At 36.8% G+C, this 27,677-nt stretch overlaps 1 protein-coding gene across 1 annotated transcript in view; it reads left to right on the forward strand.

The window, feature by feature from the left end:
• The window catches only part of LOC125244526 (zinc finger protein 271-like), a 34,585-nt gene that overhangs the window by 4,713 nt on the left and 2,195 nt on the right, over positions 1-27,677 (forward strand). The window contains exons 3-5 of the mRNA XM_048154595.1: positions 965-2,563; positions 21,459-21,557; positions 23,057-24,076. Coding sequence (XP_048010552.1) covers positions 965-2,563; positions 21,459-21,557; positions 23,057-23,955 — 2,597 coding nt within the window. The 3' untranslated portion in view covers positions 23,956-24,076. The remainder of the gene's footprint in view (positions 1-964; positions 2,564-21,458; positions 21,558-23,056; positions 24,077-27,677) is intronic.

The following is a 27,677-nucleotide window of genomic DNA, read 5'->3' on the forward strand; positions in this document are numbered from 1 at the left end:
TGGCTGTCGGGCAGTTTTTGTTCATCGGCTGACTAAGTGCGTTCCATCAGCTGAAGTTGGTCCTCGTCGGCTTTTTTTGGCCTATTTGACATGTTGAATCGGCGTTGGAGCTCATCGGGCCATCTGATCATTCTGATTGGCTGTTCAGCTACTGCCACCTGCTGGTATGGAAAGGTATCTCATCTTATGCAGGTGCAGAACGGATGTGCTACTTGGCCTTCGGCTGGCGAGCGTTGATTTGGTGTGTCAGGCGAACTATGTCTTTGGACACAGACACTGCCGACGTGAGCCAGCCCCAGTCTGCTTTCATCGCCACTAGTTTGTTGACATAGGTTTGGTGTATCGTCTTAAGAGGCACTGAAATTTGTTGCTTTGGAAATCATGCCGAGAGCTCCTTGCCACTGTTATCAGTGACGGCGGCTCATGCAAAGACAAGCGTTTCAATCTTTTGCTAACTGTTGTTGAGACTCTATTTATTTCAGTGAATTCACAAAATAAACTGCACACTAACATGTCTCTGCTCTTGATACACAATCACGGATGAACACATTTGGTTTTAATGAGGAAAAAAATATACATGAGCAGATTAGAAACCAGAACCTCTGACATGCTTGGCAAAAGTTTTACCACCAGACCTTTAGAAAACACATTTACCACGAATCTGTGGTGAAGAGTCAGTGCAAATGAATGATTCTGATGTCAGGATGAAACTGAGTTCTGTCAATAAATTTAAATTATTGCGTTCTTATTCTGGACTGCAGCTTTTCTATACATAGTATGCTTTATTAATGAATTTTGTGCAGAGTTTGGTCTTTTAATATCACTTTCTTGCATTAAGCAACGTTAAGCCTGTGTAGTGTAAATGTAGATATCAGATATGGGTCACTTAAGAGGGTTGTCAGTTTTTTAATTGCTTTGTTCCATAAAACTGATGTTAACTTGTATTTGTCTTTGTTCACCTTAGACCTGATGCTGCTGAAAGAAGAGAGTCAAGATCTGAATGAAATGGAAGAGGAAAATCACAATATCACAACTGGAGAAAAATCTTTTAGTTGTTTATGGACTAAAAACACTTCCACTCAAACAGGAACTAGAAAACCTAAATTACACAGGAGAAATAACAAAGGAGAAAAGAGTTTCATGTGTTCTCACTGTAGTGAGAGTTTCAGTACTAAAGTATGCCTCAAGACTCACATGAGAATTCATACCGGAGACAAGCCTTACACCTGCAATGTATGTGGGAAGAGCTTCACACGAAAAGCAACTGTTAATGTTCACATGAGAGTTCACACTGGAGAGAAGCTGTTAGCCTGTCCTCACTGTGCAAAGAGTTTCACACATAATGGAAGCCTTGAGGTTCACATGAGAGTTCACACTGGAGAGAAGCCTTTTACGTGCACTCAGTGTGGAAAGAGTTTCACAACAAAAGGAAACCTTGTGGTTCACATGAAAATTCACACTGGAGAGAAGCCTTTCTCCTGCCAACTATGTGGGAAGAGCTTCTCAGAACAAGGAAATCTTACACGACATATGAGAATTCACACCGGAGAGAAGCCTTACACCTGCACCCAGTGCGGAATGAGTTTTACACATAAGGTGTCCCTTGATATCCACTTGATAAGTCATACTGGAGAGAAACCTTACTCCTGCAAACTGTGTGGTAAGAGCTGCTCACTAAAAAGTAGTCTTAAGATTCACATGAGAACTCACACAGGAGAGAAGCCTTTCGCCTGCAAACTGTGTGGGAAGTGCTTCTCAGAACAAACAAATCTTACACATCATATGAGAGTTCACAGTGGAGAGAAGGGTTTCATGTGCTCTCAGTGTAGTAAGAGATTCAGTACTAAAGTGTGCCTCAAGACTCACATGAGAATTCACACTGGAGAGAAGCCTTATTCCTGCACCCAGTGCGGAATGAGTTTTATGTATAAGGTGTCCCTTGATGGCCACTTGAGAAGTCACACTGGAGAAAACCCTTACACCTGCAAAGTGTGTGGAAAGAGCTTCACACAAAAAGCAAATCTTAAGACTCACATGAGACTTCACGCTGGAGAGAAGCCGTTCACCTGTCCTCACTGTGGAAAGAGTTTCACATTTAAAGGAACCCTTGAGGTTCACATGAGATTTCACACTGGAGAAAGGCCTTTCACGTGTACTCAGTGTGAAAAGAGTTTCACAAATAAAGGAAGCCTTCAGACTCACCTGAGAGTTCACACTGGAGAGAAGCCTTTCACATGCTTTCACTGTGGAAAGAGTTTTGGGCAGAAAGGAGCCCTTGAGGTTCACCAGAGACTTCACACTGGAGAAAAGCCTTTTACTTGCTCTCACTGTGGAAAGGGTTTCAGGCAGAAAGGAGCCCTTGAGGTTCACCAGAGACTTCACACTGGAGAAAAGCCTTTTACTTGCTCTCATTGTGGAAAGAGTTTCAGTCAGAAAATAACCCTTGAGGTTCATATGAGACTTCACACTGGAGAGAGGCCTTTCACTTGTCTTCAGTGTGAAGAGAGTTTCACATATCACGCAGACCTGAAACAACATTTGCAAACTCATTCTGGAATGACATAGGTTGTTTGCACATGATGCCATTATTGTGGTGCGAAATGCAGCTAGATGGCAGGAAGTGATTTTTTTTTTTATATGAAGGATTCCTTTCACAAAGTCAAAATTTCTATGTTTTGCGTTGTTTGTGGTCAAAATCTATTTTTTTCTGCTTAAATATAATGCAAGTTCTGGTAGGCAAGTAGATCCACAATGTGGACTTCACGTTCCAGCCAAGAAACAAACTTCTGCTTCCTGGTTTAGGTTTCAGGCCACACTACTCCTTATAAAACTTTTCAGAACAGAAGACAAACAATAACAAACAGTGAACAAAGCTTCATGGGTATTTACATGGAAGTTCTTTCAAAATGTATTTTTTTTAAAAATGTTTCCTTAATCAATTAGTACAAAGATCATTGAGTAAAAAAAAAAAAGGTCAACAGGTTATCATGTAGACTTTTATTTATATATGTGCTTATAGACAAACATACCTAGACATTCATACACACTCAAATACCTCATGTCCATAGCCATACTTTCAAGCAGCTTGATTATTCTCTTATGGTGGTTACATGTATGCATATAAGTATTCCTATTACACATTTATCTCACTTCTCTCTGTTTTGATATATGTGTAGTGCATTTTCCCCAGTGTTTTTCTAAAGTCTCTTGTAATCTCAATTTAAATGTCAGTCTTTCCATTTTATACATTTTTGTGAAAATTTGTTCCCACTGAGTTCTCGTTGGGGGAAGATGTTGGAGCCATAAACGAGTAATCGCTTTTTTTGCTGGTGCTACTAGTATCCTCGGTAAATATTTATTCCTATTATTACCTGAATTTGGTATATTACCAAGAAATTGAGGAAAACAGGTTGTAGTCTATCTCTAAGATTTCCTCTATACTTGAGTGTATTTCTGACCAACACGGTTTCAAAACTGGGCAATCCCAGAAAATATGTACATGATCAGCCACTTGTGTACCACACTGCCTCCAGCAGGAGCCTAGATTTGCTTCTCCTTTTTGTTTGGCTTTTACTTTGGGCTTGATAAAGAAATGTATAGTGTTTTTCCAACAAAATTCTCTTAAAGCCCTGGAAAGTTACACACTCTGAATGCCTAAAATTTAGCCATTCTTCTTCTGGGATAGAAGTCTGCAATTCCTTTCCCCACTTTTCTTTAATATAATTAGTTGAGTAACCTTTAATAACTTGGATACAAGTATATATACCAGATATTAATAGTTTTTTACTGTCATTTGTATTATTAGCGTTAATAATATATTTATCAAAGGGGAGCAATCATTTATTGCTCTTCTAATTGTTGCATCGTAATAGTGTCTAACTTGTAAAAATCTGAAAAAGTCCTTTTTCTCCAGACTGAATCTGGTCATTAAATTTTGAAAATCTTGAATTTCCCCCTTTGATATAATAGATCAGTATGCAGTTATTCCCTTGTGAGCCCAGCTTTGAAACCTTTTATCTACTCGAGTAGGAAAGAATTGGGAATCATAACCAATCCAACTCAATATTCTCGTTGGTTTTCTAGTTTAGTTTAAACCACATTTTGTCCACAGAGTTATATTTCCACATATCTCTTTAAATTTTTTATCTCATAGAAGTGATTGATTGGGTATTGGAGTTTGCAAGATATCCAATTGTTTCGATTTAGCAGTATAGCTCGTATCACACCAACAAAATACTTTTCTTAATTGGGCAGCAATATAGTAATCTTGCAGGCATGGTAGGGACTTTCCCCCTTTTTACTTTTGCTAATTGTAAAGTTTTAAATTTAATACGTGTTTTTTTATTATTCCAGATAAATCTAGAAATTACTCTGTCCCAGTCATTGAATCATTTCTAGGGGATTTCAACCGGTAAAGTTAAAGCTAACGTTAAAATGAGACACATTAACCACAGCCTCATGAGTTGGCATGAGCTTTCTAAAATAGAAAGTAACATTATGTTAATGTCTTGACTTACCTCAATTTCATTATGGAATGCCTTGAGATGTCTCTTAAGGTTTGTGGTGTTTTTTCCTGTGATTTTGTGGCCGCATTTCTACCTATCTTTTTTCACAACACATTCCGTTTTCTTTTCCACTTAATGAAAGTAATTAAAGTTTTTCCAAATGTTGTTTCTTCTTTTTCTACCAAAGATGAACTATATGAACCACATTCTTTTCCTTGTTTATGTATCACAGATATAATAGCCTCTCTCCATTATTAAAAGATCTAAGAAGGGGGTTAATTGAGTGCGGAAAATTTTATACCATTCAGATGGGAATCCGTCTGTTCCAGGAGATTTGTTTGTCTTTAACCTATTTATTACCTTGTCTAATTCTTCTGGTGTTATTTCAGCCATTAATATTTTGTTTTGTTCTGTGCCAATTGATGTCTAGTGAATTTAGAAAATGCGAAATTGATTGTGTGTTTATTTGAGGTGGTTGAGAATAAAGGGTTCTGTAAAAATGTTCAAAGGAATTTTGGATATCTTTTATATAATTACTTATTTTTCCTGCAATTGGATGTTTTATATTTTTCACTATATTTTTTGTTTTTTGTTTGCAAAGGCGCCAAGCTAAAACTTTCATGGCTCTGGGACCAGTTTCATAGAATCTCTGTTTAGTGAATTTGACCTGTTTTTCTACATCGTCTTCATATATTTTGTTGATTTCTTCTCTCACTGTGTTTATTTGGCTCAACATATGCGAGTTACCTTCCTGTCTTTGCTGTTCTTCTAAGTCTTTAATTGTTTCTTGTAATTCCCGCAACTTCTTCTGTTTCTCTTTTTTCCGCAAGGAAATCAGGAGAATAAGTTTCCACCATATAACAGCCTTAAAGGCATTCCATAACACATGAGGTGAAACCTCTCCATTTTGCTCAGCTGAATCGAGTGCAATTCCTTCTTTTCTCAGGTCTCTGGACACCTCTGTCGCGCTGTTATAGACTTTGGTTCTGCTGTCTAGGAATACCTTTAGCTTCGCCAGGTATGGTGTCTGGAATCGTATTTGCTTGTTCTTGAGGGCTCTCTTTATTTTTGTGTATTCCTTTCTGCGCTGGAGAATTTCAGTCACATGGTCATGTTGAGTGGCTCTTAAAAGAGCATTTTTTGATGCAATTGGTGGTGGCACTTATGTTACTGATGGCAGTAGCCCTGATGGTGGTGGGAGTCATTATAAGGCATTAGGCGACAGAATTCTGTCATGCAACTTCACCTGCTGGAGAGGAGAAGTAGGTGGTGTACCTTTGCCTAATTTCCAGTGCTTCTCTAGAGGCATTGTTGCTGCCTAATCGCTGGATAAGCTGCATGTCATACTGTGGCACCAATGGCAGGGGGCACACTTCCTTCTTCTACATCAGCATTTGCAAAGCATATGAAATTGTGAAGAATGTAAGTGGCCTTCACCCCTGCAACTGCCACTTTTGATGAGACACCAAGTACTCTGTGGTAGAGTTTCCATTGGGAAGCAAGGATTCCAAATGTGCACTCCACCATCCTCCATGTAAGGGAAAGACAGTAATTGAACACACACTTCTGTCTGTTGAGGTGTTTTCCTGGGTAGAGTCAGAGAAGGTGCCTCTTTAGAAGAAAAGCCTTGTCACCCACAAGCACATGTGGCACAGGCTGGAGGTCTTCTGCTCCTGGTAAAGGTGCATCATCTGGCAGGTCAAGGCTCCCCTGGTGGTCAGAGAGTCAGACACAGATGTTCTATCAGTACTGCTTTTTCTATATTTCCACCATCAGGAAAAGGTATCGGTATCAACTACAGCTAGGAGTATGATGGAAAAACCCCCTTTGTAATTAAAATACATAGACCCTGTTGATAATGGGGCCTCTTTTGCAACATGCTTACCAACGATTGCTCCCAGGCAGTAGGGGAAGTTCCATAGCCTATGTAAGTCTTCAGTGATCCTCTTCCAGTGGTGTTGTTCAGGGAAGGGCATATATGACAGACTATATTGCCGCACACACTTCTTTCACCACCCTTGCCACTGTGCAGTAACCCATCCTGTAGCTAAAAGCTATTGATCTAAATGAGTGTCCTGTATAGATGTGAGTGTCCTGAGATAGAGTATCCTGTATAGATACCTGAAATAAATACTGAAAAAAAGTTGCAAAGGGCCAGTAGTTATAAATTCTATAAAACGGCAATGTTGTACCACATATGCAGTGATGACTGTAACCAAGTGCATGTACTAGAGTACAATTTTGAGGCACTTGTACTTCATTTGAGTTTTTTTTTTTTTTTTTTCTGCTACTTTACCTTTACTTCATTATATCCAAGAGACAAATAATGCATTTTTTTTTAACTTCACTGCATTACAAAAGTCTTTGCATATTTAGATTAATACAATATATCACTGTAAGCACAAGTTCTGAATACTTCTTCCACCTATACACATAGGTTACCTCAGACAAATGCAGAGACGTTCTTTTGGAGCTGATGGCCTCCCAGTAGTTTGTCTCTCTCCTTGTAGTAGTAGGTCCAATTTTCCAGGACAACACTTCAAACTGTGTCCTGCTCACCCGATAGTACTCCTTGAACCGACTACTGTTCTTGGACCAAAAGATGGTACTCGCCAAGATTTTTTCTCACCCCCAAAATCTCATGAACCCACATAGACTGGCGTCTATCCTCTCTATCTACGCAACAAAGCGTCTAATGCTGCGCTGCCAAAGCCCTCTCACTGATGGGAGTTTTACTTACTCAAAATTGTTCTAAGGGCAGATAGGAAAATGATCTGTTTACAGATTCAACCAATGAAATTGAAGCAGATGTGGGGTCAAGACATTTGAAAATTTGAAGGGAACCTACAGACAGATACGTTGTCGACAGTTTGTGGGAGATTGCATGTATTGTAAGCAGAGGTGTAAAAAGTACTCAAAAATGTTACTCAAGTGAAAGTACAAGTACTGAGTGAAAATTTTACTCAATTAAAAGTAAAAGTATCTGTCCAGAATCATACTCGAGTAAAAGTAAAAAAGTACTACATTAAAATTGTACTTGAGTATTAAAAAAGTAAAAGTAACAGCAAGAATGAAAACTAGAGATTCTTGTTTAAGCTTTTAATCTCTAAAAACATGAAGTGAATGAACCACATACAAAGTTTTATCCTCCTTTAGAACTGTTTGTGTTTAATTGTATTTAATTATCAAACTATAAGACTACTACCCAATGCCAGTATGCAACATGCTACTCAAAGTTGCAAAACCTCGGATTTAACTTAAGCAGAAGTTGATTTTCAAAATTGTGAGTGTCAGGCCTAGCTCTTTTGGGGCTAAAAATCAATCCTGCAGTGCCTGAAACACTGGTGTCTGAAACACAGGCCAGATATCCATCCAACTCTTTGCTGGCTTCATGTGTTGTCTGTTTCAAAGAAGCGAAAAAATCTTCATCATCAGATGAACTGTTGGCCATGGGTGCTCTTGATTCTGTGGCTGATTTTTGACTTCCTCCATTTTCTTCCACTGACTGTTATACAGTGGGTACGGAAAGTATTCAGACCCCCTTAAATTTTTCACTCTTTGTTATATTGCAGCCATTTGCTAAAATCATTTAAGTTCATTTTTTTCCTCATTAATGTACACACAGCACCCCATTTTGACAGAAAAACACAGAATTGTTTACATTTTTGCAGATTTATTAAAAAAGAAAAACTGAAATATCACATGGTCCTAAGTATCCAGGCCGTTTGCTCAGTATTTCGTAGAAGCACCCTTTTGATCTAATACAGCCATGAGTCGTTCTGGGAAAGATGCAACAAGTTTTTCACACCTGGATTTGGGGATCCTCTGCCATTCCTTCTTTCAGATCCTCTCCAGTTCTGTCAGGTTGGATGGTAAACGTTGGTGGACAGCCATTTTTAGGTCTCTCCAGAGATGCTCAATTGGGTTTAAGTCAGGGCTCTGGCTGGGCCATTCAAGAACAGTCACAGAGTTGTTGTGAAGCCACTCCTTCATTATTTTAGCTGTGTGCTTAGGGTCATTGTCTTGTTGGAAGGTAAACCTTCGGCCCAGTCTGAGGTCCTGAGCACTCTGGAGAAGGTTTTCATCCAGGATATCCCTGTACTTGGCCGCATTCATCTTTCCCTCGATTGCAACCAGTCGTCCTGTCCCTGCAGCTGAAAAACACCCCCACAGCATGATGCTGCCACCACCATGCTTCATTGTTGGGACTGTATTGGACAGGTGATGAGCAGTGCCTGGTTTTCTCCACACATACCGCTTAGAATTAAGGCCAAAAAGTTCTATCTTGGTCTCATCAGACCAGAGAATCTTATTTCTCACCATCTTGGCAAACTCTATGCAGGCTTTCATGTGTCTTGCACTGAGGAGAGGCTTTCGTCAGGCCACTCTGCCATAAAGCCCCGACTGGTGGAGGGCTGCAGTGATGGTTGACTTTCTACAACTTTCTCCCGACTGCATCTCTGGAGCTCAGCCACAGTGATCTTTGGGTTCTTCTTTACCTCTCTCACCAAGGCTCTTCTCCCCCAATAGTTCAGTTTGGCCGGACGGCCAGCTCTAGGAAGGGTTCTGGTCGTCCCAAACGTCTTCCATTTAAGGATTATGGAGGCCACTGTGCTCTTAGGAACCTTAAGTGCAGCAGAAATTTTTTTGTAACCTTGGCCAGAAGCCTTGCCACAATTCTGTCTCTGAGCTCTTCAGGCAGTTCCTTTGACCTCATGATTCTCATTTGCTCTGACATGCACTGTGAGCTGTAAGGTCTTATATAGACAGGTGTGTGGCTTTCCTAATCAAGTCCAATCAGTATAATCAAACACAGCTGGACTCAAATGAAGGTGTAGAACCATCTCAAGGATGATCAGAAGAAATGGACAGCACCTGAGTTAAATATATGAGTGTCACAGCAAAGGGTCTGAATACTTAGGACCATGTGATATTTCAGTTTTTCTTTTTTAATAAATCTGCAAAAATGTCAACAATTCTGTGTTTTTCTGTCAATATGGGGTGCTGTGTGTACATTAATGAGGAAAAAAATGAACTTAAATGATTTTAGCAAATGGCTGCAATATAACAAAGAGTGAAACATTTAAGGGGGTCTGAATACTTTCCGTACCCACTGTAATTTCCAGGTCAACAAAGAGCTTAGAACCCAAGAGGCGACACTCTGATACTTTTTAGGCAACAGTCACTAGATGGCGCTCCGGTAGCGCGGCCACCATTATGGGGTGAAAATACTAACTGGACCATTGAATCCTTCACATCTTATGCACCCCAAATCGGTGAATTTCACTGCCAAATCAGAAGCGCAATAGAACAGTTTTTTAAATTAAAGGGTTACTTCAGGATTTAGCATTAAGCTTTGTATTAGTAGAATACCACTAGTATTTTCGAATTACCGTGCTTTCCCCCTTCATATCAGCCCGAGATGAGAGATTTATGCATTTCTATTCTGTAAAAAAGCCTCCGATGACGCAAAAATCGTCATTTTGCGTCATCGGAGGCTTTTTTGGCCAGAGGCATAAAACTACAGCCAGTAATAGCAGGTAGTTCCGCATTTTTTCACCACGCCCATACATATGCGCGTTTGAGGTTACTCACGGACATAGATCAAAGATTTTATCAAAAGTGGGTCTCAATTATATTTTTAAGCTTAACATATTTTGTTATAGTCTGCACTACATTAGTGGTTCATCTCGCAAATTTATCGGTCTCTGCAGTCATCTCAACCAATACAGCAACAGGCTTGTGGTAACGTTAGCATAAATAGATAAATAGACTAACTGAGTTTTACAGAACAGTGGCTTTACTTTGATAACAGTCAACTTATATGCAACTTATATGTAATTGTCTATCTAACGTTACTTTGCTAAGTTTGCAGTTTTACTGCTACCTATGTGCTACCTACAACACTACATATAGGCTAACGTTACTGTGTTATCAGTCTAGTATCAGCGAGTCTTACCTCTAGGCGAATACGCTTAGTACCAGATGCCCAGGCTGTTCGTCCTCTGGGAAAGTGAATATCGATCGCGGTGTCCTTCAGAATGGTTCTCTTCATTGCAAGGATATTTGGTTCGTAGTCCTCGTGCTTGAAATGGAGACTACATATTCTGCGTTTTTTTAGGTTTTATATAACGGTGTCATCTCCAAACTTCGGGTGTTTGATGGCCCGCAGTCACTGTTTACATCGCTCCAAATCTTTAACTTAATCGGAAAATGATGGAAACTTACTTGTCCTTTCCTGGTTTTGGGTGTACATCCACGTACAAAGCAATTTAGCACCATTTCGCTGTAAATGTATGAACTAACTCACGATTTATAGAATTAATATGTAACAAAGCAAGCCTAGTTGTTTGAATTTTCCTGGTAATTCCGCCTGTAACCGATAGGCGTGGTTTGGGCGTGGCCTCGCAGGGGCAGCAAAACAAGTGCATTCTGGGAGTTGTTGTCTTTCATCCACATTAGTCAAAAATACATTTTCTGCCTTTTCTCAGTCTAGAAAGCTCCAAATTCAAAAATAATTTCACATTTCTACTACATAAATGACCAATTTTAAATACACATTCATCTTTCCAGGGGTGAAGTACCCCTTAAATTAAGTCACCAGTAAATTGTATGGCTCCTACAGTAAATGTTGTATTGTCTTATATACGTTTTATTTTACCAGTTGTGGAATCCAACCATTCATCCATCTGAGGTAACGTAGTTAGCCTACTTTATTGAGCATTTTCATTTTATGAAACTTTACACATTTATTAATAGTAAATTAGTAATTAATTAATTTAAGATCATCATGTTTGCAGCGAACAATATATTTCAGACCTAGTGGAGTAATAATAATAATATCTAGATCTGAACTGAAATAAGCTATATTGTACGTTTTAATGGATCACGCTACAAACATGATCTTATGATCTGCTGTGTCCATTATCGCATAATTCCCACTTTTGGACACTTTTGCTTCAATGGACATTAGACAACACTGCAAAATCAAGCTGTTATTTTCATATATTTATTGTCCAACATTCCCAATTTTTCTGATGCATATCATAATTTCAATTTCATATGTCGGTATTAATTCAGTGTTTATAAGTCTAATACTAATACTAGATCTTTTAAAGAGTTTTAACCCAAACTGACTGAGAGCAAAACGTTTTTGTGAAAAAGTTTTTTTTGTTTTTTTTAACAAAGCAGCTGATTTTGCCATAGAAACTAGTGGACTGCCAAGTCGCCTTCACCCCAAAATGGCGGAAATACAAGGCCGCTGCTGGCGCAGGTGTTGCAATGGAACATTCTGTTGAGTGTTGCTTCTTGTTAGTGTATATTCTTTGAGGTCAAGGTGCTGTGCATTGTGGTAATTGATGCAACATGACGTCACTTCCAAAGGACCAATGAACATGTCTGACCAATTTCATGGAATGTGAAAATGAATCTCATTGAATAAATAACCATTAAATTAAACTGGTCATCAGCGCAATTCAATTGGTTTGGTAATAGCAAAAGAAAATAGAATGAAGTGATCTCCAAAAAATAAGTACTTTTTGACTGTAAATAAAATTGTAAGGAGTAAAAAGTACTCTTTTTTCTCAAAAAATGTAATCAAGTAAAAGTAAAAGTACTGATTTTTAAATGTACTCAAGTAAAGTAAAAATCCCCAAAAATAATACTTAAGTACAGTAATCAAGTAAAATTACTCAAGTACTTTACACCTCTGATTGTAAGGTAAATGAATTTGCGATATATTTTGTTAAAATTCACAGATAAACAGCCTCTAAAGATTACTAAGATAATTGAGAACATTGAAAATGCACAGAACTAATATTTATTGTCTATATATCCGATCGTATGTATTTTGACTGCTAGCTTCAGTCCACTGCACCAAAGCTGCTAATTTTTAATATTTTTAATATTTTTTTAAATAATTATATATGACTTAAATTATATATAAACATATTCATGATACTAATTCTTAAATATTTATGTATGTGTTTATAAATACAAAATAAATATGCATAGTACACCCACATATATTATGTAAACACAAACTGTTGTTTTGGATGGGATTAATCGTGATTAATCATTAAACAGCCCTGCTTCTGTAGTGATAAACCTATTTGTTTAGCATATAGTACACCAAAAATACTTGGTGTACTGGACTTGGTGACTGTGAAATGAAGCCTAAGCTACTCCCACTGGTCCAAATTGCGCGAAACCACGGGTTCAATGGAGACCCAACATGTGGCATACACCTTGGTTATCTGTAAAGGTTTCTCCCCACAGTTATAGGCCTTCCTGCACTTTGGAGACACTGAAAACCAGTTGCAAGTCTCTCGTACTCCCACATCTGCGACCAACTTTTTCAGAAAGTATGTTGCTAGATCACCATTAATTATTTCTGTGTATTTTGAAGTGGATGGCAGCAGTGGAGTCTGAGGAAGCAGCTCTACATGCTTCTCCAATGTGATCATATGCCAGCATGGAACAGTGTTCAGCGATAGCTAATGCCATGGTGGCCTCAGCCTTTTTTGCAGTCAATTTTTAACCATAAATGGCAGGCTGTTTTGGTTGGAACTGTTATAAGGCTTTGCCTTTTGAGTATGTTTTTGAGTTGTCATGTGGTGTTTTTTACATAACTAAGTTTGGTGTAGAAATCAGCCTTACAATACCGGCACTATGCCTGTGTATCATCTCCAATAAACGGCTTCAACCAGCCTTTGAATATTTCTCAATGAAAGCAAAGGTAAACATTCAAGGTAAATGGTGCATTTGGGGTCTGTCACACAGATGTATTGCAAAATTATCATAAAGAAATGTATTTCACATGACACCCCTGGACTATGTTTAATAAGAGATGTTCTTTACTGTAATAAGCACTTGGTAATTGCAGTATTTTTTCATGAAAATTTTAATTACAATTTAAATTGATCAAATTAAGTTTTTAATACGTAACTATATACAAAAGTATAAAGCTGTTTCAAGTCTATCTTTCTTTTTCAGAGAGGCAATTTGTGTTTGCATCGGAGGATGAACTGTCTCAGTGAGGACACTGACTGTCCTTACTGCAGGACTGCGGTCACAATGACTCAGACACATCTGTCAAAGCAGCATTTGAGATTTGCATTAATTTGCAGAGAAGCAAACACTGATAATTTACTCAAATAACTGATCAGTGGATCACAGTTCACAGTTACCAATGTCATATTTCTGTTCTGCCGGGGACAGTTTCCATGAGAAGAAGAAAGTGCATTTCCTTCTCAAAAGTCATATTCAAGACAATCTCTCAAAGCACTGGATACCAGTGAATCAATATAGTGTGGGGAATTACAATATTTAGCGTAAGCCGTTACTACACTAACTAACGTAAAGTAGTAATAACATTTGTAACTCGCTAATACGAATCTAACCGTAGCTTATTAACGTTATGACAAGGAACGTTTGCATTGCACAGCAAAATCCCCCGAGTTAAATCAACTCTGCTCAGAGAACATATGGTCCCTCTCTAATAGAGTTAAAATAACACTGAAGCAAAGTTAAAGTTAATGAGATAATATGCTTTTTGTGGAGTTGTTTAATCAGATCTTGAGAGAATTAATGTCTTTTATGTTCAGTTGATTTCATCTAAGGCTGTGGCTGGAAGTCCTTTGTAGTTATTGTGTTTCTCTTCAGTGACTATTCACTGTTAATCACTAATGCTCAATCATAACTTAATCATAACTTAATCACTTAATTATCTCATTAACTTCAACTCTGCTTCAGTGTTACTTTAACACTATATAGAGAGGGACCATATGTAATCTGAGCAGAGTTGATTTGACACTGGGGATTTTGCTGTGATGAGTTTAATCAGCGATCTGTGTGGGTTAAGGAAGGCACCAAGTATAAAGGCTCTATGTACAACTTACAACTTTGTCATTATTGCATGTTATTGTAGCATTGCAGCATCCTATGATTTGTAAGAGTTGGGCCCCGTTCATGTGGACTCCAACTCAGAATCATTCGGGGAATCAGTGGGGTTCTCTGTATAGAAGTGTTTCATCAGTATATGATGAGATAAGATGTTTCTTTATTAATCCCCCGTAGATATATAGAACATTCATGTACAGGCACAACAGCTTAGAGGAATGTTAAACGAAGAAGAACAGACCACAATAAAAGAATCACTTAACATTGTACATGGATTATATGTAGATGTATAAATATATACAGTACACACTATACAGACACTATATACAATAAAATTAACATACAATAACGACAACAACAACTATGTACAATATATATACTTAGGCCCCGTTTATGCAGGCTCCAAGTTAATGTTCAAGTCAAACTGATTTGTCAGCAAGTTAAATCTGACATTGAAGTTAATTTGAGACAAACATGTACGTACTTCCTTTACAGCTGACATTGAAAGTTACTCAGGCCCCAAGTAACATTTACAATGTGGTTCAAAGAGAGTTAGGCTCAGTACAATTTTCCATGTTCAACGTCTGCTAACTACAGAAAGTTTTAATTGTCCACATTCTGACAAACACATAGAAAAACATGCTGTACACACCAACCACACACACAGAAATGACCAACCACCTGTCCCTTAATCTCCATAAAAATGGATTCATTTTGTAAGTTTTTTTGCAGACGACCTTACCTTTAATTTTATCAGTCACCCGCCTTGCTATATGAATTAATCTTACTTTGCAGTACCACGCAGAAGCCATCTTCAACAGAACATGGACATGGTTAGCTTCTACACACGTCAAACGTGATTGTGCAGCTGTGGGAAGAGATTCTTCTCAGTAACTTTCTCTTTTTCACAATGAAGCCTGTGATATAAGAGATTGCTGCTTCCTTGTACTCAGACAGATTGTCAATATCTGGAAGGTCAGAGAGGGAGTCATTCCCAGCCACAAGCACTTCCACAGGCTCCACATCCACCCGACGAGTGATGTTCACAGTCGCAGTTGTTGAGTCAAGGATGGTTGTGTTGTCACGAAGGAGACAGTTGCCTGTGCCCCTTTTCACCTGGTGCCTTACAAGGAGGCGCTTGTATGCCCCTCGGAAATGCCTTACATTGGGGTTGTTGTTGTAACCTCCACGTGCTCTGACTGCAGAGAAGAACAACTCCAAGTGGTCCTGACTGAGTTTGTAAGTCAAAAGGTATCAGCATGGGGCAGCAGGCTGCTCTACCAGGTCTTCATAGATGCCCATCACACTTCTGCCACAAGCAATGAAACCATAGATGGGAGTCTTTTTCTGTGTGCAATGCACATGTACAAGTGTGTTGTCTCTTCCTTTCATTTTGAGCCCACGGAGAAGTGACTCTGTTTCGTGTAAAATACCCATAGCACGGTGTTTAGTAGTTGGCTTGATGGGTGCTTTATGTCCTTTGCCAAGTGGGTTGCGGCTGTTTAGGACATCAAAGGCTGGGTATACTTCAGCTCCTGCTCACAATACTCAAGGGCATCAGCCACACTGCTGCTGAAGAGCTGGGCTGCAAGATTGACTTTCATTTTCTGATTTTGCCACTGAATGTGCGCCATTTTTAGTTTGTTACCAAGACGCAAGCCTTCCTTCTCCTGAAGCTTGTGGAGCTCCTCGGTGTACCGCCACCTTCCCTTACCACAACCTCAACTGTTGAGAACACATTCCGAAGAAGCTTGAGCATGTGACATGGATCCAAGAGCACATGGACTTTTTGTGTGTGATCCTCAGGATGGAGAAAGTAAGGTCTCATGTCCATGATGCCCAAGTTAGCACCAAGCTCCCTGATCTTTGCTGTTTTGGGAGGGTCCATCACACGTCAAGGAGACAACCCTAACTCCGATTGCATGAAGCCTAACGAGGCTCTCTCGGATAATGTTTGCTCTCCGGTCCTGTCATGCTGTTGATAAGAAAGTAAGCAATGGGAATCTTCCATGACTCATTGATTGCAACAACCATAAGGACCAGTGCTTGTGTTGCCACAACATTTTCAATCTCACCACCATCGATGTCAACATAGCCATGAATTTGGTCCCCGCCAATCTCAGTTTGCTTATGAATGTATATTTCATCCATTCTCAATGAGCAAACTGTGTCTTGTCCAACTTTCTTCTGCTCAGCAACACAACTTTTTAAAGCTGTGAATGAAGCAACAATAAATCCAGGATCTGCAGAGATGCTACTGTACCGTTTTCATATGGTCTGAGGATGAGGCAAAGCGGAGAGAAACTTCTCTCTCACATAGTCATAGGCCTTTGGAGAGTAGAAGTGCAGCGTAGTTGCGGATTGCTTTAAGTTTTTGCAAAACACTGACTTTTCTTCTTTTGGATTCTCCGAAAGATCTCCGGGGAACATCATCCAGACTTTCAAGAAGAGAGGCACATTCAGTTGAAATTATAAGTTTCTTCTAAAGCACTCTGATTATACCCTTTGAGGAAGAATCTCTTGCCTTGAACACTGCTACCCAAACCAACATCCTTACACACAATCGCTGTCAGAGCAATGTCATCATGCACAACATCTTGAACATTACTATTTACAGCAGGAATAGGGATGCCGCTTACCACCTCATTAAAACTTACCAAGCGTCTTCTTTTTGGCTGTTGTTCTTCGCCCTTGGAGAAAGAAAAAACATTAGGCACAGCGGTGTCCTTCAGGCATGTCCTTCCCTAATAAAAATGACAAGAAACATAAAAAAATATGACAGAGTAAATGGCTGTTGTTCATAACAGAAATGTATGTGTTTATGTTTCATTATTATTCATTATATTCTGTGAAATTGAGCTCAGGGAAAAGAGACCTACGGTGGTGAATGGAGGGATTTTCAGTATCAGTAACCATGGTAGTATTTTCATACAACAGCATCTCTGCAACAGATTACAATATAATAATTGAGTGAATGAAGATTAATACCTATTAGAAACTATGACCACGTGAATAGGGTTGAATTTATTACGTATCTTGTTCTATTAGAGGACTTTCTGTGTGTTGTGCATGTTGCACACAAGGCCCTTTAGTCTACCAGTTGTACTCTTGCTGATGCAACCACGGTTACGAGCAACCTCAGGGAGCATGTGATATCTCGAAGAGAAGAAGATGCATGGAAGCATGTGTGGCACACAGTGAAAAATTCTGCCAAACAAGCAATGTGTTCAGCATCCAGTATTGTTAAAACATTTGGTAACATAATCAGAGATTGTGAGTGATTATGACAGTAAAGGTGGCAAGTTTCAAATTTAGCTAATTAATAAAACAACTATAATTTGTGTGTTGACATACAAATGAACCACATATAAAACATATATTCATTATATTAGAAGCTCTAGGTGTACCCTGAAACTCAGCTCGCTGGTTTTGCAGAATCAGCAGTGGCTTGGCGCAGATGAAACGAAAAAGAAATGAAAAAAAAAGTATGAAAACATATTATTTTTTTTCTAACAATCATAAGTTATGTTTTTATTTAAGCTAATATGGAAAAAGGTGTAGCGCCAGATCACAGTCCAAACAAAGATTTATACATACAGTTTCTAATGGTGCATAGATCCAAAGATAACTCCAAAAGCCAAAATAATGAAAGATCCGCACACAAGAATGAAGTCAAAAAAACTTCAACAAATGTATTGTCCAGAACCCACAAAAAGTGCAAGTGCAGAGTGCAAAACTTTTTCGGGATCAACCCTTCATCAGTGCCATCACATTTATTTAAGCTAATGAAATGTGTTTAATTAGTTTCAGTTTTCATTAAAACCATATCAAATAACAACACACATACATATTCAATCGTGCCTCTTGCCATTTATTTGTGACATTTGGAGACATTTATGTATTCCCACATTAACTTTATATAGAAAGAATGGAAGAATGGTCATTAATTTTCCACTGGCGAGTCTGTGCATATATATATATATATATATATATATATATATATATATATATATATACTACCGCTCAAAAGTTTGGGATCGGTAAGATTTTTAATGTTTTTAAAAGAAGTTTCGTCTGCTCACCAAGGGTGCATTTACTTAATTAAAAATACAGTAAAAACAGTAATATTGTGAAATATTATTACAATTTAAAATGACTGTTTTCTAATAAATATTTTAAAATGTAATTTACTCTTGTGTTGGCAAAGCTGAATTTTCAGCATCATTACTCCAGTCTTCAGTGTCACAATATCCTTCAGAAATCATTCTAATATGTCAATTTGCTGCTCAAGAACCATTTGTTTACAATTGTACAAAATATTTATGTACAATATTTTTTTTCAGGATTATTTGATGAATAGAAAGTTCAAAAGAACAGTGTTTATCTGAAATCTAATCTTTTGTAACATTATAAATGTCTTTACTGTCACTTATGATTGATTTAATGCATCCTTGCTGAATAAAAGTATTCATTTCTTTAATTTCTAAAAATAAAAATTCTTACTGACCCCAAACTTTTGAACGGTAGTGTAAAATGTTACAAAAGCTTTGTATTTCAGATAAATGCTGTTCTTTTTAACTTTCTATTCATCAAGGAAACCTGAAAAAAAAGTACACAACTGTTTTCAACATTGATAATAATAACAAATATTTCTTGAGGAAATAATCATCATATTAGAATGATTTCTGAAGGATCATGTGACACTGAAGACTGGAGTAAAGATGCTGAAAATTCAACTTTTTCCAACACGAGAATAAATTACTTTGTAAAATATATTCAAATAGAAAGCAGTTATTTTAAATTGTAATCATTTTTCACAATAATACTGTTTTTACTGTATTTTTAATTAAATAAATTAAGCCTTGGTGAGCAGACAAAACTTCTTTTAAAAACATTAAAAATCTTACTGATCCCAAACTTTTGAGTGGTAGTGTGTGTGTATATATATATATATATATATATATATATATATATATATATATATATATATATATATATATATATATATAGAAACACACACACAGAAATTAATTTTGTTCAATTAATAAAAACGCAACATTACCAACTGATTTGTTGCATATTTGATTTTGAATAATATGCTTGGTTTAATTTTATTGACAAACCTTGTTTATTGTGTAGCCCAGTAGTGATTTTTTCCTGGACATTATTAGGTTCAAATGCATCCAAATAAAATGGAACATCTCCCAAATATATATATGATTTTTATGTATAATATTTATTTTGTGTGTGTGTGTGTGTGTGTGTTTTATGTACAGTACAGTCCAAAAGTTTGGAACCACTAAGATTTTTAATGTTTTTAAAAGAAGTTTCGTCTGCTCAACAAGGCTACATTTATTTAATTAAAAATACAGTAAAAAACAGTAATATTGTGAAATATTATTACAATTTAAAATAACTGTTTTCTATCTGAATATATTTCACAAAGTAATTTATTCCTGTGATGGCAAAGCTGAATTTTCAGCATCATTACTCCAGTCTTCAGTGTCACATGATCCTTCAGAAATCATTCTAATATGCTGATCTGCTGCTCAAGAAACATTTAATGTGTACAATTGTACAAAATATTTGTGTATGAAAGGAAAATATTTGTTTTTTTCAGGATTATTTGATGAATAGAAAGTTCAAAAGAACAGTGTTTATCTGAAATCTAATCTTTTGTAACATTATAAATGTCTTTACTGCCACTTTTGATTGATTTAATGCATCCTTGCTGAATAAAAGTATTCATTTCTTTAATTTCTTTTCAAAAAAATAAAAATAAAAATTCTTACTGACCCCAAACCTTTGAACGGTAGTGTATAATGCTACAGAAGCTTTGTATTTCAGATAAATGCTGTTCTTTTGAACTTTCTATTCATCAAGGAATCCTGAAAAAAAAAAAGTACACAACTGTTTTCAACATTGAAAATAATCATAAATGTTTATTGAGCAGCAAATCAGCATATTAGAATGATTTCTGAAGGATCATGTGACACTGAAGACTGGAGTAACGATGCTGAAAATTCAGCTTTGCATCACAGGAATAAATGACTTTGTCAAATATATTTAAATAGTACACAGTTATTTTAAATTGTAATAATATTTCACAATATTACTGTTTTTTTACTGTATTTTTAATTAAATAAATGTAGCCTTGGTGAGCAGACGAAACTTCTTTTAAAAACATTAAAAATCTTAGTGGTTCCAAACTTTTGGACTGTACTGTAAATGTCTATACACTTGAGGGTTTTGCGTGTGAACAGGGCTTTTATTTTGGTGTGGCGATGTGACGTCATAAGGCTGGGCCGCTTTACTGCGCCTGTGATTCGGCTGAAGAAAGGTTTGTTTTTGTTTTTAACAAATGTTTGCTTTTAAATTGATATAAAAACTATAAAATATACTAGACGGTTTTCAAAGAGACGTAAAATGAATGACTTATTATTGAATGTAACATTGTAAGGCTCTATCGTCCCTTTATTTAACATTAATGAACGATATTTTTATGGATAAAACGCGTCTAACATGTGTAACAGAAAACGTGCCTCTCGTTTCACTTTGTATTACGAATCAGTTTATCTTAAACACGAGTTCAGTCACTGACAAGTAATAATGGAACAAACTGAGCTTTTAAACAGATGAGTCGCTTAATTATTCACTGTTTCTAAACGCTTGAAGTCGCCTCACGCTGACGACACCTGCTGGTCAAAACACTGACAGGAAAAAAAACACAACAGCTTTTACAAACAATTTTAATAGTTTTCAAAAAAGCACGGCAGTGATAGGTGTAAAAAAAAAAAAAAAAAAAAAAAAAAAAAAAAAATTATTTATAGGGTGGCATGAGGACTGTGTGGGGTTTTACACTGGTTGTGCTGTGTTTTTGACTTGCCAAGGAACAGTTCATGTGAAGAGTGCACTGACTAATGAGCTGATTGAGACGCACCCAAAGAATAAGTTTGGATGTTTTTTTGTTTTGTTTTTTTCTTTAATTCTACACATCTCTCCTTAGACACACACACAAAAAACTCCTGGTGAAGCAGCTGAGATCCACATGACATTCAGTTATCAAGATGGCGTTTATTAAAGAGGAGAGTGAAGACATGAAGATTGAAGAAGAATTCAAAGTCAAACAAGAAGATACTGAAGAACAAACAGGTTGGTTTCATTCTCAATGCTAAACTCAGTCATTTGTTCCTTATTGAAATGTTCAGCTCTACAGAAATGAATGATATAATGAAGAATGTGTTATGAGTGTCATAATTAAAGTGGTTTTATTTGACATGGCAATAATAATCCTATTTCATATCAGATCAGTCGTGTAGACAGAATTTTATTTTTGGCCGGGCCTGGGCAAAAGAGATTGGCACTTTCACGTAGGGTCCTATAGCCACATTCTTCACACTTCTTATAGCCAGAAGCAAAATAACGGACTCAATATTAAGATTAGACAACTACAGTCTTTTTTTCCCCTTATTTTTTATTTTTATTTTTTTTTAAGCACAGTAGAACACACGTACAGTACAACAAAAACTTACCATGTATTCATCACAAACGTTTTTATTAAGTAATTAATATTAGACTTTTTAAATAATTTGAACAATTTTACCTAAACAACTTAATTAAAATTTTAGGGAAAATAAAAATAGCACAATTTAATCAATTAGTTAATTCATTTAATGTTTAACAATTTAAATCGCACATAAGGCAGCAAGTTTTCAATAGAATTATGTTCGGGGAAAAAAAGAAAATTGCGCTTATTTAATCAGTTAACTAGTTTATCAAATTTATTTAATCAACACTCAACTAATTAATTAGATTCAAAAGCAACATAAGTTAGACTTACAAACATATCATAAACAAAAAAACAAACAAACAAAAAAAATTAATTCAAAAGATTTAGTCAGTGACATCCATGCTTGTTTCTTAGTGTGTGGCATAACTTGTGTTTGTAGTACTGTGGGATGCAGACAGTCTCCTCAAGAAATCACTCTATTACTGTTGATAAAATTAAAGTCAAAAATACTCCTCTAAAAATGTTTACTGTCATGTGGCATGTCATCATAACTACAATTGTATTTCTGATACTTCGAATTTTCTCAGTGAAAAAAAAAAATTCAAGTCGTTACTACTAAACTGAATTGGAATATTAAGTTCAGGTGACGTCTGATTATTTGTTAATCTAGCCACTGTACTAAATAACCTTGGATTGTTGTGGTTATTTTCTTAGTTTGCAGAGATCCTCGGCCTTGGCTGCTTTTAGAGCTTTTTATAGCGGGACATACTGTCTTTCCACACAGTTTTAAAAGTCATGTAAATGAGTTTGTTTCCATTTGCGCTCTAGGTTACAATTTTTTTTCTCTTGAGAGCGTGGGTAATACTGTTGTGCTATGGTGCAATACTTTTCTCTCTAACCTTTATTAATCTGGTGGATGCAACCGTTTCTAATGTACTAGAGAAAATAGTGCCCATATTTCTTCATGTTCATTTGTGTGTTTGGGTACAATAAATTGAAGAGTTGATCATATGAGAATAAGTTCTGAGTTTACAGCAGAGTGGGTGGTATAAGTGGTATACAGCAAAATAGGATCTACATTTTTTTTTTTTTTTTTTTTTTTTTTTTTGATGGTTTACTTATTTTTGTCTCTCCACTTTAGGCCTGATTGCATTGAAAGAGGAGAGTCAAGAACTGAATGAAAAGGAAGAGAACGATCAGTATGAGAAACATCATGATTTCATAACAAAAGTTTATATTTGCTCACCGACTGAAATGACTTCCTCACAAAAAAAATCTAAAAAGCCAGGAACTAGAAGTAATTTCACATGCTCTCAGTGTGGAAAGAGTTTCAGACAACATGGAAAGCTTAAAGTCCACATGAGAATTCACAATGAAGAGAGTTCTTTCACCTGCCAACACTGTGGAAAATGTTTCAACAGAAAAGAAAACCTCAATTACCACATGAGCATTCACACTGGAGAGAAGCCTTTTACCTGCAATTATTGTGGAAGAGGTTTCAACAGAAAAGGAAGCCTTAAAAGCCACATGAGAATACATACAGGAGTGAAGCCTTACACATGTCCTCATTGTGGAAGGAGTTTTACACATAGACCAACTCTTAATGCCCACATAAGAATTCACACTGGAGAAAAGCCTTTCACATGCCCTCAATGTGGAAAGAGTTTTGATCAGCATGGGAACCTTAATGCTCACATTAGAATTCACACCGGAGAGAACCCTTTCTCCTGCCAACAGTGTGGAAAAAGTTTCAGTCGAAAAGGAAACCTTAAAGTTCACATGAGAATTCACACTGGAGAGAGCCCTTTCACCTGCCAACAGTGTGGAATAAGTTTCACTCAAAAAGGAAACCTTAACATTCACATGAGACTTCACACTGGAGAGAAACCTTTCACTTGTCTTCAGTGTGAAAAGAGTTTCACATATCAAAGAGACCTGAAAAGGCATTTGCAAACTCATTCTGGAAATAATTTGCAAGGTTCTTCAGTGTGGCAAGAGGTTTGCAAAATAGAACAATTTCAAAAATCACTTGCGCATTGACTGTGGAGAAAGAATTTAATTTTGCTCAGTGTAATGAACATTTCTTTTCCCCTCATACTTACAGATACATCCTGAAAAGATGTAGATTTGAGACCCTCTTTGTGTGGAATGATTTTCAAAGGTATCTGCAATTTAAAATGGCACCAGAATTATCTATTTGAATGAATTTTGATTGCATAGAGGTGTAACTCATAAATTTGATTCAGTTTAAAAGGGTAGTGACATGGATTTTTTTACTTTAAAGGGTTAGTTCACCCAAAAATGTAAATTCTGTCATTAATTACTCACCCTCATGTCGTTCCACACCCGTAAGCTTTTTGTTCATCTTCAGAACACAATTTAAGATATTTTTGATAAAATCCAATAGCTCAAATCCGATGGCTCAGTGAGGCCTGCATTGCCAGCAAGATAATTAACACTGTCAGATACCCAGAATGCTACTAAAGACAGTATTTAAAACAGTTCATGTGACTACAGTGGTTCAACCTCAATGTTATGAAGTGAAGAGAATACTTTTTGTGCGCAAAAAAAACAAAACAAAATAATGACTTTATTCAACAATATCTAGTGATGGGTGGTTTCAAAACACTGGTGGTTCGGAGCTTGAGTCAAACTGCCAGTCATTGATTTCAGTAAACAAGACTTTGTTACGTCTTAAGTGTTTTGAAATTTCAATGGTTCATCACTGAGGGCCGTGACTTTGGCAGTTTGATACATGCTCCAAACCACTGATTCGAAACAAAAGATTTGTAATGCTTCAAAGCTCCATGAAGCAGTGTTTTGAAGTCTTTAGTAGATTTCTAGGCATCTGAAAGTGTTCAGTATCTTGCTGGCAATGGAGCACTCACTGAGCCATCAGATTTTATCACAAATATCTTAAGCCCTATTCGGACGGGACTAGTTTTCCAAACGACGTTTGAGTAACAATTCTTATCAACCTACGTCTGTGATTTTATGTACGGATTCGGACGGGACTAACATCTCCGTGTTTATTACCGAGGTAGGAGTGTCTGTGTTTTACATGTGGGCATTTCAGAAGATCACGTGTTCAGAATGCATGGATTGCGTATGGTCATATGAACTAAACATAGGCTACATTTATCATCATGATTTAATAGAACTGGGTTCTTATAATAAACCCACTGGAATAAAAAGTTTTAACTTATATAATTTACACGTTATGTAATTAAGTGCAGAAATGAAAGTACTCTTACCTGAAACTGATATTACAGCCAGTCTTAACAGTTTACGTGATTTGGCTCTTCTTGTTGATTTTTTTTTTTTTTTTTTTTTTTTTTTTTCCCGCAGTGTACCAAACACATCTACATCATTATCGGTGCGCAAAAAGCAGAAACTTGAATACCGGCGCGATAGCGAGAGATTGTACGGTAGTTCACGTTGACCAAAACACACAAGAAAAAGCGTTTTGGAAAAAACATTTTCGGAAATCACAGACATTCGCATTCGGACGGGATTAGATTTCTCTGAGGACCGCCGAGTTTGACGAAAAACAGTAGGTAATTTGCTCTGGAATTTTTACAGAGGTCGTGTGAGAAAAAGACAGACATGGCAGATTCGGACGGGATTAAAATCTCAAAGTACGTCTGTGAAACAGAAATTTCTCTAACGTCCCCCTGTGAAACTAGTCCCGTCCGAATAGGGCTTTAAATTGTCTTCTGAAGATGAACTCAGGTCCAATGGGACCTACGTGAACTTGTATTCTTTGCATTAGAATACAACATCTTTTTTGTTATTTTGACCAGTTATTATTTTCTTAAAATAAATTATCTAAATGACAATGTTTTTACTCAAAATTTGGCAGAAATGTCACTAGTTTCTTGAATAAAACAAGAATGTACATTTTACCCAAACGCATAAATATAAATAGCATATCCAGAGTGTTAATTTTGCAGTGGTCTCTTAATTGTATTTCTAGAGCCGTATTTTGGTCACACGTGTGAGAACCCCGTCATAACCGGTGCCTCGTGATGATAAGTTAAAACTGCTACAAAACTGAACTTCATTTAATATGAGGTCCTCAAAATGTCTTGATCATCTCTTAACCAGTTTGATTTCACCATGCTTAAGCTTAGTTTTGAATAGTTTCAATAATTTACAGTTCAGTTACATCTATATTACATGTCTCTCCCTCTTTTTTTACAATTTCATTCCCTTTACAGCTAACGACACAAAAAATAATACAGACCTTTAGACAGTTTTTACATAAAGGTGAAAAAGGCATTAATTTAATCCAACATTAAAATTGGTTAATGTAAAATCCTTTAACTCAAACACAAGCACTTTCAGAAAATGCTATTGGCCTAGGGGTATGATTCTCGCTTCGGGTAAATCCCGGACGAGCCCCCATTTTATTACGTCCTCTAGTCTAGGGTTAAGATGTAATAAATAAAAGAAAAGAACGAAAGGCTCCCAGCAGACTGTCAGACCAAAAATAATCAAAGAAGACACATTAAATTATAAGGTAAATTTATTGTAAATCGCAAAAAGCTAACCATAAATTAATAAAATACGTTAAGGGACCCACAGTCCAGACAAAGTACCAATAAAGCAATATAATTCATCTGAGAAAAAAAAAAAAAAATAATAAAGTGGTATTTTTTTGTCAGAGACACAAGGCCCAAAATAATAATAATGGTAAACTTTATTTTATATAGCGCCTTAAAGGTAACATCTCAAAGTGTTTAACAGACATAGAGATAAAGATCATATACATATATGTATGTACATGTATATATATGTATATTTATGTATGTGTGTGTGTGTGTATATATATATATATATATATATATATATATATATATATATATATATATATATATATATATATATATATATATATATATATATATATACACACATATACCCACATACACCTAAAACAATTAAATCACATAAATGCTATCCTAAAAAAGTGGGTTTTAAGAACAGACTTAAAAACACTAAAAGATTTGACCTGTCTAATCTCAATGGGGAGAGAATTCCAAAGTTTACGTGCACAGACGGAAAAAGCCCGGTCACTCATAGAGTGTAAACGAGTAGTACAATCGGAGGAACGGATGTCACGTCTCAGAGTGTAGATAGTTAAAAGTTGTGAAAAATAATGCGGAGCCATACCACGTAAGGCCTTGTAGGTCAGCATAAGAATTTTAAAATCAATCCGGAACCTGACAGGGAGCCAGTATAGAGACTCTAAAACTGGAGAGATATGGTCCCTGGTCCTTGTCAGGATCCTAGCGGCCGAATTTTGAACAGATTGCAATTTATTTAAGGTACATTTCAGGACCCCAGCAAGAAGAGCGTCACAGTAATCGATGCGTGAAAAAACAAAAGTGTTGATCGGTTTCTCAGCAACAGAAAAGGATAACATACAAAATCACTCCAATAAAATAAACACTGAACGCGCTTGGGGCGTCTGATTTACATGTTAAGTCAATGTAACCGCGCGTGTAGACGTCCTGCGGCGCGAATCTAGCGTGGCGCGAATCGGCCGTTCAGATGCCCTAGATGCCCGAGTTGAAAAATCTTAACTTTGGTTAACGCACCGCGAATATTTGCCAATCAGGGACTCTGCCTTGGTAGTCACGTGTTTATGATGTGATCAGCGGTGGAGACCAGAACAAAGATAATAGTCGCTGTGTATGGCCACCCTGAGCTCTATGATGTGTCATCATATTTTTATCGAGACAGGAATAAAAAGGACC

Source organism: Megalobrama amblycephala, linkage group LG14 (assembly GCF_018812025.1).
Source record: "Megalobrama amblycephala isolate DHTTF-2021 linkage group LG14, ASM1881202v1, whole genome shotgun sequence".
NCBI lineage: Eukaryota > Metazoa > Chordata > Actinopteri > Cypriniformes > Xenocyprididae > Megalobrama > Megalobrama amblycephala.